Here is a 12,515-nt window from a genome sequence, read left to right on the forward strand (position 1 = left end):
GAGCGGGATAACGAAAACTCTTGTTTGAGAGAGAAGATAAAGAGAATACCTTTTATCTTTGGTTTGGGTAGCCCGGAGAAGTGGCATGGGCATCGTTGACTAGTAACAGTGGGCGTATCTATAGCCAACTTATCTATAGGAGCATGTTATTTTTTAAAATTTTTTTTGATGAGGTAGAATAGGAGCATGATTGGGAATGAGCCATGGTGAGTGAGGCGGATCCCATTTGCAGCCATCTCTGCCCCCTTCCTGGATCCTTGAACTTACTCCTTATGGTTCATGTACTTGCAGATGCTTTGGTTGCCAAGCTAGGTTATGCTAGGTTAGGTTTGGCATGTGCTGCCGGGTAGGAGAGAGGCGATGGGGGTCAAAAATCTACGGCGCTGCATGGAGTGCGAAGATGATTCCAAATCGAGAAAGCAGGGCGGCCGGCCGGCCATTTTGGACGGCCGCGGTTGCAGGAGAGGGAGTAGTCTTTTGCTAAAAACGGGATGGGATGGGCTACGTCAACAGTCTACAGGTAGCTAATGGCTATGGCCTACTGCACGCCAGCTTAGTGGAGCTGGCATGCGAGTGATGATATGATGTGATGGCATCTCGTGTCGTCTTGCTGATGCGTGGCCTGCTGGCCTGCTGTATAAAGCCAGTGAGGGATCCGGGACTAATCGTTCATTCAGTGAGAGATCGTCAAGGCTAACGGAAGAAGAGAGAGAGTACAGCTTTGGGTTGTTAAGGTCATAAGACTTGTGTGACTCTGAGATCTTTTTCGCCAAGGCTGTACCCTCTCTCTTCGTCTCTTAGCATCTTGATGCATGCGCATGGTGTTCCAGCAGTCAAGATCGAGCTCGTCGTGGACCTGTGCTCTTCCTCGGACGAAGCTCCCACCGCTGACTCGCCTCCTTTGGCTCACAACTCCGATGTTACCAGGTCGTGTATTCTTTGACACCCTCGTTGTTGCCTTGTTGGCACCACCTCACGACTTTTCTCCCACCATAGAAACCGGCGGCACCTCTGCCACTCGCTCGCCTCGCTCTGCTATGCCGTTCTTCCACTGCTTCGAGTCTCAACCAAGCTCTCCAAGGAGTTCCGAGTATCGTCATCACTGAAAACTTCAATTTTCAAGTGAGTTTCATGGGTGGTTTGATTTCCAAACGTGAAGTTTTTTTTTTTCAAAGGGCAAAGATATTCCACTTGTTTTTTAAAAAAAGAGTAGTGGTTTTCAAAGTATTGAAAGAGAATGTTTCATGTTACTTTTGCTCCACTTTGTCTCTCTAGATATACCGTTTGTTTCTCATGCAGGCAACCGAACCTCTTGACCCATAGGGGGTGTTTGATTCCGATTCTAGCCGATTCCTGCTAAAATAATCAAGCAAACTTCATCAACCGGCGCGATTCTCGTCCGCTTCCAGGGGCAGCAATTCTCTAGGGCAGCGATTCTCAAGGTAGCGGCCTCCCAACGTGAAGCGAGAATCGGGCCAAGGGGTTGCTGGCCCCAAAATCGCTCCCAATGCCGCGCTCTGTTCCTCCCTTCTGCATCCCGCCGCGCTCTCTTCCTTCGCATCCTCAGCAGATCCGTCGCCACCCCCCATGGGCCCCACCCTTCGCCGCCGCAAGCCCCCGCCCCTACCGCCTTCCCCTTCGCCGACCCTCCCCGTGCCGCCGCTCCTCACCTCCATTGCTGAGGCCACCGGGGAGGACTGCACCGCCGACCTCCCCGAGGAGCTCCTTGCCCTCATCTTTAGCCTCCTTGGCTCCGGTGACCGCAAGCGCTGCTCCCACATCCGCTGTCAGATCCGTCGCCGCCGTGGCTACAAGCGATTCCCTGGTAAGCTGAATCAAACACCTTGATTCTTGAGGTAGCAATTCTTGAGGCAGTGGATTCTCATACTATCAAGCTGCCTCAAGAATAGGAGAAGCTGAATCAAACAACCCCATAGTGCCCCAGCAAACTAATTTAGCTCACAACTACATATATTTGGATCTATGTAACCTGTCTAAACTCGACAGGTTCACAAACAAAGAAGGATAGCTAGGCTAGGGGAGACTGGTTCGATACCAATCACGCCCTTTAGGGACTAAGTTATTTTGGGCGCGTTTTTCAAATTTGATTAATCAAATTGGAAGAGGCTCATTTTTTTTATTTTTTCTAACAAATCTAAGCTCTTGGATCAACATCACATGGCTCATGTACTTCTTGTTCAGGCGGTGATTGTTCATCTTCTTTTCCTCTGTTTTCTTCTTCTCCACGGACTCCCTTGGCCCTACCCTCCAGCCTGCCTCCTCTATTCTCGGTGTTATCCCGGCTACTCAGGTTGCGCATGCCACACTAACCCAGTGGTCGCCACCGTCACCCCTGCCCTTGGCCTTCTCATCTGACGATCTAACACGGCCTGTATGGCTAATGGCGTATTCGCTGCCTCAGCTCCCTCCCTTTCTAAGCTCGGTGGCACTTAAATCGCCTCCCTGCTAGCACCCCTCCCTGAACCGCTATGTGCTCTCCTAGATTTTAAGTGATTGAAATATAAGAGGTGTGATCAATTAAAAGATTGTTTCTTACAAGCAAGTTTCAAATTTCATGGGTATTTCAAAATTAAGAAAGGACAAAGCCGTTCCACGTTTATAAACCCCACACCTATTAAGGTACCATTTGGATCCGGAGGTAAACTTTGGTTGGCTAAAAATTAGTCCATAACGATTCAAACGGTGGGATTAAATGTAGGCTAAAAATTAGTCAACCTCCAACTAAACTTTAGTTTATTAGCCCTCCAAACTCAGCTGATGGGGGCTAATTTTAGACAAGAATGGCAAAAGGCAAAAATACGCTCTCACTAAAATCTTACCATTTTCTCTCCAACACCCCAAGGATATAATGGACCTTTTTCAATAAACAAGTTAAAAATTAGGTCTGGCTCCAAATAAGACATGGCTAATTTAGCCAACTATAAGTCTAATTAGTCAGAGCTAAACTTTAGTTTTAGTCCATCCAAACGTGTCCTAAGCCCACGCAGCCAGTCAGGTCAAATTAAGCGACAAGAATAGGTTTCCTATGATCCTATAAACCTCCAAATCTACTTAAACCATGTATTATGCTCGAAAGTTAACAAGCATATATATAAAATAACGCCTATGATCCCTCAATTTGGGCACATGTGTGAATTGAACCGGCAGGACAAGTGCTACCGTCATTTTGACTCGTGACATCCACTCTACGAAAGCTCTAACATAAGCAGTGACGTCAGCGTAAATACCCACACGGCAGTACGGCACTCACACTCACACTCTGCTCTATAAAAGCCGTGGCACCTATCTCTCTGCAAGCCACCTGGCCTCGAGCCTCCAGCGACTGAGCAAGCAAGCGATCGACCAGTCCTGCCAACGGCCGCCATTACCAAGAACAGTGGAGAGCTTGCCCCGGCCGGCCATGGCTGCTGCACCGGTGACGGTGGTCCGGCGCATGAAGCTGGGGTCGCAGGGGCTTGAGGTCTCGGCGCAGGGCCTGGGCTGCATGGGCATGTCCGCCTTCTACGGCCCGCCCAAGCCCGAGCCCGATATGATCGAGCTCATCCATCACGCCATCGCCGCCGGCATCACCTTCCTCGACACCGCCGACTTCTACGGCCCGCACACCAACGAGCTCCTACTCGGCAAGGCTCTGCAGGGTGGTGTGAGGGAGAAGCTGCAGCTCGCCACCAAGTTCGGCATCTCGTCCGGTGGCGGGTGGGAGGTTCGCGGCGACCCGGCGTACGTGCGGGCGGCGTGCGAGGGCAGCCTCCGGCGGCTCGGCGTCGGCTGCATCGACCTCTACTACCAGCTCCGCATTGACACCACGGTGCCCATCGAGGTCACGGTGAGTCCTTTCGGCAGTTGTATCCTGCTCTGTTTTCTACTCACATGCTTTACCGATATCAAGTTGCTGTTATTGACACAAACTGCATTGCTTTTAGAATCCGTAACCATATGTACGTCTACCATTTTTTCAAGATTACTGATCAAGTTTGCTTCGTGCTGCTAGATGGGTGAGCTCAAGAAGCTAGTGGAGGAAGGAAAGATAAAGTACATTGGGCTATCTGAAGCATCTGCATCGACAATAAGGAGAGCTCATGGGGTGCATCCTATCAGCGCGGTTCAGCTGGAGTGGTCAATTTGGTCTAGAGATGTCGAAGAAGATATAATTCCTACCTGCAGGTATTTTATGGACAGTACAGTTGTCCAGTCAAAAAGTAAAGAAGCTTTATTTTCTGAATTTGATCTCTTTGGTGCGATAATTTCAGAGAACTTGGAATTGGGATCGTGGCTTACAGTCCACTAGGCAGAGGGTTCTTATCTGGTGGGGCAAAACTGATTGACTCACTATCAGAGCAGGACGCAAGGAAGGTGAATTCATGAGTGCCACCGCAGAAATTTGCTTACACACGTGTTAGATAGGACTTTGTTTTAATTCATCTGTTACCACTGATTGGTAATTATCAATACTTTTAGGACATTTTATCGGTATCCTTCAGTTCTAATGTCTCTTAAAACTTTTGGAGAAAATTAATATAAAATTTTGGAGGTATTACCATGCAAAATTACTGTATTCCTGACATTGCCAAGATTATCACTACATATTGCACTTACCCTTGTTGTGGAATTTCTATTTTGCATTGCTGTCAGTGGCGGACCTAGGACCCGGGCTGTCCAGGCTGCAGCCCGGGTCCAAGGCCAAAAAATCAATAGAGGTTCAAGAAAAAAATACAAATATTAATGATGCAAAGCACTTGACCTTCTACTAAGCTTAGATCAGCCCCCCTCTTAGCTAATCTGTAGGTCCGCCCCTGATTGCTGTAGAGCATTTTGTTTTTGATGGACTATGCTTCTTACTTTCTGTATATAATGATTGCTTCAATTGCCTCTATTTAATGAGAACTTCATTGTTTCACAGAATTTTCCTAGATTTCGGCCAGAGAATCTTGACAAGAATGCCCAGATATTCGAGCGCGTTAATGCAATGGCCACAAGAAAAGGATGCACACCATCACAACTTGCATTGGCATGGGTTCATCATCAGGGAAGTGACGTTTGCCCCATACCTGGCACAACAAAAATTGAGAATTTCAACCAGAATGTTGGAGCACTGTCCGTGAAGCTCACACCACAGGAGATGGCCGAACTTGAGTCCTACGTTGCTGCTGGCGATGTCCAGGGTGACCGGTATCCTCAGATGGCCAGTACCTGGAAGTATTGTGAGACGCCTCCGTTGTCCTCTTGGAAATCTGAGTAGCAAATTTTGGTATCTTCAAATCAGCCTTGTGTCCCGGTTCCAAATAGTTGGCATGAATAAGAAAACCCTGATTAGGTTTGCATTGCAATCACATCCTTTAGATCTCCTTGCCTTGTTGCTTATGCTTACTCATAATAGGAGTAAATAAAGTTGTGTAATCATGAAAAGTGTGAGAGCATTATGTTTTTTTAGGATTGTGAGCATTATGTTGAACAACTACCACTGGTAGAAAACTGAGCATTAGTCCCGGTTGGTAAGGGTCATATCTCTCGGATATCCATCCGGGATAAACCAACCGGGACAAAAGGGGGGGGGGGTCTTTAGTCCCGGGTATTTTAACCGGGAGTAAAGGACCCCCTTTAGTCCCGGCTCAATTCCAACCGGGACTAAATTGCGCTTGCATGGCACTGGTGACGTCTGAATTTTTCATGCATGCATCACGTATACGTATAGTAGTACCGCGGCCCTTTTAATTTGTTAACCTTGTAGTTGAGATTTTTTTAGAATGAATTAAATCAACTAGTATTTAAACGAATGGGATTTGTAATTATACAACTACTATATATATACACAATCCTTATACACAATTCATATACACAATTCAACTAGCTTAATTAGTACAAATCGATCATATATACAAATAAATCAAAGTATCTTCCTACGATCTTCCGCCCGTCGTGGTGTTGCTGAGAGGAGTGTCTAATTGTCGTCCATCGTAATAAAATTCTCCTCTTGGATTTACCACCTCGTCCATTATGAATCCAATGAGACCTTCACATATTGCCGCTACTCTTTCTTCCTTCAAGAGTCCTTGTTGAATATTTAACATCTATAATTTGGAAATTTGTGAATGTTACATGAACAAATACATATAAGGAGCTAGAAAATAATTAACTAGTAATATATTTATTTTACGTACTTTTAAGTTGTGCGGCGTCATATTCGGTCCCTTGGGTCCCAAAAAACCGTGCATGTGCTCACAGATGTAGTAGCCACATAGGTTATTCCCGGGTTCCTGTCTTAAGCACTTCGGTGCGGAAAAAAAATAAGTTATGAAATATTCGTGTTATACAATGTAATAAATGTGCAGACTTCATACGTACCGGGAAGTCTGTGTTCCATGTAAGATCTTCTTTGAATGGACCTTTGTGTGTCCTTATGAATTGTTTCCATACGCTGCGGATTAGAATAATGAATGACATAGTGTAACAGGGATAAAATTTAGGAAATAAATTTTTGCATAGAGATAAAGGTCCAGAATTATTACAAGGCCAGCATGTCTTGCAATTCTTGGTAGTCCACCGGATCTTTCCGTAACGAATCAAAGACAGTGACGTGGCTTCTTTCAGGCTCAATTATAATAAGGATCCAGTGGAAGCTGCGTGCGTAAAATGTTCATGCATATTAGAGCTAACTAACATGTAGAGATAAGGAAAAAGACATCGAAAGTAGACGGTATACACACACTTACTTGAAGTTGTATGGAAGTAGTATGAAATCCTTGAATGTTTGTTTGTGTAGGAAATTGTATATTTCGGCAAAGGTTTTTTCCGGCGCTAATTGTATCTGTCGTTGGTTAACTACAGATGGATCCATGAAGCCTATATGTAGGTACGCCTCTCGGCGGCATGTCTGAATTAGCATCCTACATGAAATGGAAGATGAAGTTAGTACGGTGACGCACGCCAAAATTTACATGTAGAGATAATAAACGGACACTTACAGAATCCAAGCGCTGATCAGAGAGACGTCCAGGGCATCATGATGGTACACTTCGTATATATCCTCGAAGTTTAGCCACAGCACTTTCTCCCCTTCACCGTGAAAATCTATCGGTTTTACCTTCATGCCGATCATCTCCCTCGATTTGGCGGATGCCGTCATGTACCATTGATGGAATTCGTACATCTTTGTTGACAGCTTCCGTACCATTGCCGGCTTCACTAGAGGCTTGCCTAGCTGATAAGGCCATCTCGGCTCAGGGGGCGGTGCAGTTGGCGTCTCGACTTGCCCTATGCATTCATCAAGTCCCAGACCTGTTTCTTCCATGAACTTCAATATATTTGCTTGTTGATCCAAGGGCATTGCTTTTACCCGTTGAGCATCTTTCTTTGACAAATGGCTGAGGTCGGGGACTGAACTGCTGGAGGATGATTTTCCTTTTCTTTTATCCTTTTCATCAGCCTTTACTAGAGCCCGTTCATAGTTTGTCAAGAGTGGTATCCTTTTCTTGGCTCCTTCCTCCATCCTGATAAAGAAGTTTAAATCCCGCCGACTTACTGGCGGTGGCTCCATCTCCCTTGCCTTTTTTAATTCGGCTTGTTTCTTAAACCACTCACTGGCCTCTCGTTGGATTTCTGCCCACTGTTCCGCATGAGACATTGCCTCAAAGCGTTCCTTGTGAGCCACTTCAGGGTCGACCTTTGTTTTCTTCTTTCGAGCCTGTCTTTGCTTGGGAGGCGGTGCTCGTGACTTCTTGAGTGGTGCTGCAGGTTCCTTCGAGGGGGCCGCTCTTGGTGCCGGCGACGGTGATCGGGGAGGGGTGTTGTTATTGTCGTCGTCGCTCCCAGCACCAGGATGTGGTGGAGATGGAGACCTTGATATAGATGGAAGCGACGGTCCTGGAGCAGGAGATGCCGGTCTCGAGGTATGAGGAGAAGATCGCTGCTCGGGATCTACGGGGAGCGGTCTTGAGGTCTGAGGAGATGGCTCCGTGCGGGAAATAATGATGTAGCGTTTCTTCCATAGAATGATCCCATGAAGCGCATCTGCCAATGTCTTTTCCCCGTCGCCTCCCGGGAAGTCGAGCTCTAGACCTTCATACTGGGCATCTACTATTTGCTCGACACAGACGCTGGCGTAGCCTGTTGGAATGTCCATGCCATGACTGCTCTGCCCTGCCAGCGTTGGTAACGCACTCCCGTACGCTACCTGTACATATAGCAGAAGTAAACAAGTTGAACTCCGATCTCGAGGCCTGGATCAATTGACAAGATTGCATAAATATTATGTATAAGTATACCTTAATAGTGAGGTTGCCGACCGGTGCATGCAGCTCACATGAGGTCCGTTGCGTGATGGCATCCACGGGGAACCGTTGCTCCTCCACGGGTAACCTGGGCGTCTGCGCATCGGGGACCCCTGTAGAAGCACAACTGCTCCCGAGGCGTTGAGAAGGGCTGGCGGTGTGAGGATTCGGCACTGCTCCAGATTGCGCCAACTCCGCAACTGCGTCGGCCACCCGCCGATTGATTTCATCCATCATTCGTTGTTCTAGCATCTGCCGCCAGCTCTCCTCGATCTGTTCCTTTCTTCGCTTCCGGCTTCTGTAAGAGGCGCTGTCGCCTCGGAAAGCGAACTTCCACGGAACCACCCCGAAGCCCCGGCAACGTCCTGGGTGCTCTGGATTACCGAGGGCCAATGTGAGCTCATCATTTTCTCGGTCCACCCTGAACCTCCCAGCCTTGGAATCTTCAATGTTCTTCATGAGATGTTCGGCCTTCTCACGTATTCTGTCATTGAAAATCAGCGTCCCATCCTCTTGGCTTAGGGAGCCTCCATGAGCGTAGTACCAGTTCTTTGATCGTTCGGGCCATTCAATAGTTGCAGGTATGATTCCCCGTTCGATCAGATCTTGTTCCATCTTTCTCCACTTGGGAATTGCTGAGCCATACCCACCTCGCCCCAAATGATGGTGGTAGCCCTTCTGACTAGCATTTGCAACGTTGGTCGTGATCTTTTTCACACCTTCTTCACTCCTCTTGTATTCAACAAATGCATCCCAGTGGTCCCTCAACTTGGGCCACGCATTGAAGTCTGGAGTTTTGCCCTTCTTGATGTAGTGGGTGTCCAGCATCTTCTTGAATGTCTGGAATTGAGTAGCCATCTTCTTAAGTGTCCAGGCTTTGACATCCTTCTCGCTATAATCTTCGGGGAATGTGAAATGCCTCTTCACGTCTTCCCACAGCATATTCTTTTCTGTCTCTGGAAGGGCGTACGGATTATCGCTTCTGCCCTTCCATTCTCTGATGCTGATAGGCACGTTGTCCCGGACGATTGCCCCGATTTGACTAACATACTTCTTTGCGACTTTCTCGGGAGCAACCGGCCTGCCCTCATCTGTAACTTCGGTGATGACAAGCCTCCCTTCCATCACCTTTGTACGACCTCGGGTCTTCTGCCCTTGTGTCGATCCGGAGGGCTAACAGTTTAAGATTCGTTAATTAGTACGTACTAGTAGCGGTGGCGTGAAACAATACAAGAATGGTTGTATATACCTCGCCGGAACCTTCCGCCACGGCAAGTTGTTGCTGCGGCTGTTGCTCTTCATTCACATCGGCAGACATGTTGAGGAACATGTCCGCCTGGGTGCCCTCTTCATCCGTGTATGATAGTGGAACGTTGTCGCCACTACCATCACCAGCGATTATCTGCTCCATGATATACCTTGCGGTCTCATCGTCTGCCATTTCAACTATTGCTGCAAACATACATCGAATCATACATGACAGTCATACAAATCGTCTTAATACAAATTTGTATATAATCACAGTTCGGAATCATACATGTATATAAAGAAATCATAAAATAACATGAATCGTACAAAGTCCGGAATCTTTATACAAATTTCTATGAATTTATACAAATTTCTATGAATTTCTATGAATTTCTATAAATTTCTATTAATTTCTATGAATTTCTATGAATTTCTATGAATTTCTATGAATTTCTATGAATTTATACAAATTTCTATGAATTTCTATGAATTTATACAAATTTCTATGAATTTCTACGAATTTCTACGAATTTCTACGAATTTTGACGAATTTCTACGAATTTCTACGACGGCGATAAGGGCGGCGAAGGCGGGACGGCGGCGGTCAGGGCGGCGGAGGCGGTTCACCGGAACCACGGGCGGTGCCTAAGCTACTACGTTGTGATGGGCGGCAGGACGGCGGCGATCACGTCGACTACTCGGCGGCGATCACGACGGCTACAAGGCGACTCTCACGGTAGCTACTCGGCGGGACGGCGGCCATCACGACGGCGGGGTAGCTACTCGGCGGGACGGCGGCGATCACGACGGCGGGGTAGCTACTCGGCGGGACGGCGGCGATCACGACGGCGGGACGGTAGTTAACAACCTAACAACAAATCTAAAAATCTAACTTAACAAACTAACTAGAAATCTAAAAATCTAACTTAACAAAATTACAATTCCATTAAAAATTAAAAATTAAAAAAAGAAAACCGCCAGCTCTCCCGGCGCACCGGCCGGCGCGGCAGACCTCTCGCGCGCGGGGCGGCGGCCGGGGCGGCGGCCGGGGCGGCGGGACGGCGGCGGCCGGGGCGGCGTGACGGCGGGACGGCGGCGGCCGGGCGGCGTGCGGGCCGGACAGCGGCGGCCGGGGCGGCGACGAGGACGAAGATCGACGACGACGGCGGGGCGACGGCGGCCGAGGCGACGACGACGACGGCGGCCGGCGAGGGGCGACGAGCGGCGATGAGGATGGAGCCGGCGACGAGGGGCGATGCAGCCGGCGAGGGAGGCGGACGGGCGGCGACGGGCGGAGAGGGAGGCGGACGGGCGGCGACGGGCGGAGAGGGAGGCGGACGGGCGGCGACGGGCGGAGAGGGAGGCGGACGGGCGGCGACGGGCGAGGGAGGCGGACGGGCGACGACGACGGCGCAATGTGGGACGACGACGGCGGCGGCCGGCGAGGGAGGCGGACGGGCGGCGACGGGCGCTAAGTGTGGAACTGGCGGGGTGTAGAAGGGAGTACAGTGCTTTTAACCCCCCCCCCTTTTATCCCGGTTCGTAACGGCACCCGGGACAAAAGGGCCTTTTGTCCCGGGTCCCGTCACCAACCGGGATAAAAGGGTACGTTCGGGCGGGAGACGAAACGTACCCTTTTATCCCGGTTGCCGTTTGCAACCGGGATAAAAGGGGGGCCTTTTGTCCCGGTTGCTGTTAGCACCCGGGACAAAAGGTCTTTTTTCCTATTTTCCTTCTCCCGCCTGTTTTTTGGAAATGGATTTTATTTAACCTTTTCACTGCATTCCAGGATGAAAAACAAAACCTTCTCAGATTTTGTACATGCAAAAATATATTTAATTAACGAGTAAATTGACAATAAGTATGAAGTAATCATTATTTCTATACCAACTCATGTAGCCTGTAAAATATTTATTTTACTGCATTGCTGTGATCAATAAATTATTCAATTAAATTATTTGAATGCGCAGAAAAATCCATGTTAGTATGTGGTTAACAATGTTCATGTATATCTAAAAAATCTTCACCTAACAAATTTAATAACACATGAAATCATACATAGGGTAAATTACAAATTGTATCAATTAATACACAAAGGTCATGCACATTTAACGCATTACAATACAACGTTGTAAAATTTCTTCTTCACAAAAGTTCCTTGATCATGATCGCGGCGTAAGTACGGAGCCTCTTCTTTGGACAGCAGGATGCTTGGATCAACTTCAACGGCGAATGGAGGCATGCCATCAAACTGATCATAATCATCTGATTGGTCTGTTTTATCCTCGACTCCCACGATTTTTCTTTTACCTGGAAGAACTATGTGGCACTTTGGCTCCCATGTCTCTTCTGGATTCCTCTTGGGTTTGCTGCACATGTCCTTCACATAGAACACCTGATGCACATCATTGGCAAGTACGAATGGGTCATCACTGTATCCAATCTTGCTCAGATCTACTATTGTCATTCCGTACTGATCTTTGGTGACGGCAGTTAGCTTCACCCAATTGCAAAGAAATAGAGGGATGCACAGCGGTCCGTATTCGAGTTCCCATATCTCCTGTATGAAACCATAATACGACTCCTTGCTATTATTTCTGTCCATGGCATCTATGCGGACACCACTATTCTGGTTCGTGCTTTTCTGGTCCTGGGCTCTCGTGTAAAATGTGTAACCATTTATCTCATAGCCTTGGAATTTGACGATTGTGGTAGCAGGTCCCCTGGCTAACCAGGCAAGCTGTGGGTGAATCTCAGAGTTACCCATAAGTTGTTGGCGCAACCAGGAGGGAAAAGTTTCCATGTGATGACGGGTAAGCCAAGCATCGGATTTGGTCGGGTTTTTCGAAGCTACCATCTGCCTGTGCTGCTCGATATACGGAGACACAAAGGATGACTGTTGTAGAACAGTGTAGTGTGCCTTGTCGAACAAATTAGTATCATTGCTCAAACTTGATTTCCTTCCAAGGGTGCCCATTC

General features: G+C 47.9%; 1 protein-coding gene across 3 annotated transcripts; it reads left to right on the top strand.

Moving 5' to 3' along the window:
- Window positions 1-688: 688 nt before the first annotated feature.
- Window positions 689-5,451, top strand: LOC101753454 (probable aldo-keto reductase 2). 3 transcript variants are annotated; one of them, XM_004975227.3, is made up of 6 exons: window positions 689-927; window positions 997-1,825; window positions 3,169-3,847; window positions 4,013-4,185; window positions 4,272-4,374; window positions 4,922-5,451. In XM_004975227.3, the coding sequence occupies exons 3-6, from the start codon at window positions 3,422-3,424 to the stop codon at window positions 5,258-5,260; spliced, it is 1,041 nt and encodes a 346-aa protein (XP_004975284.1). In that variant the 5' UTR covers window positions 689-927; window positions 997-1,825; window positions 3,169-3,421; the 3' UTR covers window positions 5,261-5,451. The 3 variants fall into 3 exon arrangements, with proteins under 3 accessions (XP_004975284.1, XP_022683963.1, XP_022683964.1); XM_022828228.1 differs by having other exon boundaries at window positions 997-1,122; window positions 1,300-3,847; XM_022828229.1 differs by having other exon boundaries at window positions 997-1,122.
- The last annotated feature ends 7,064 nt before the right edge of the window (window positions 5,452-12,515 follow it).

This window comes from Setaria italica, chromosome VII, assembly GCF_000263155.2.
Source record: "Setaria italica strain Yugu1 chromosome VII, Setaria_italica_v2.0, whole genome shotgun sequence".
NCBI classification, from domain to species: domain Eukaryota; kingdom Viridiplantae; phylum Streptophyta; class Magnoliopsida; order Poales; family Poaceae; genus Setaria; species Setaria italica.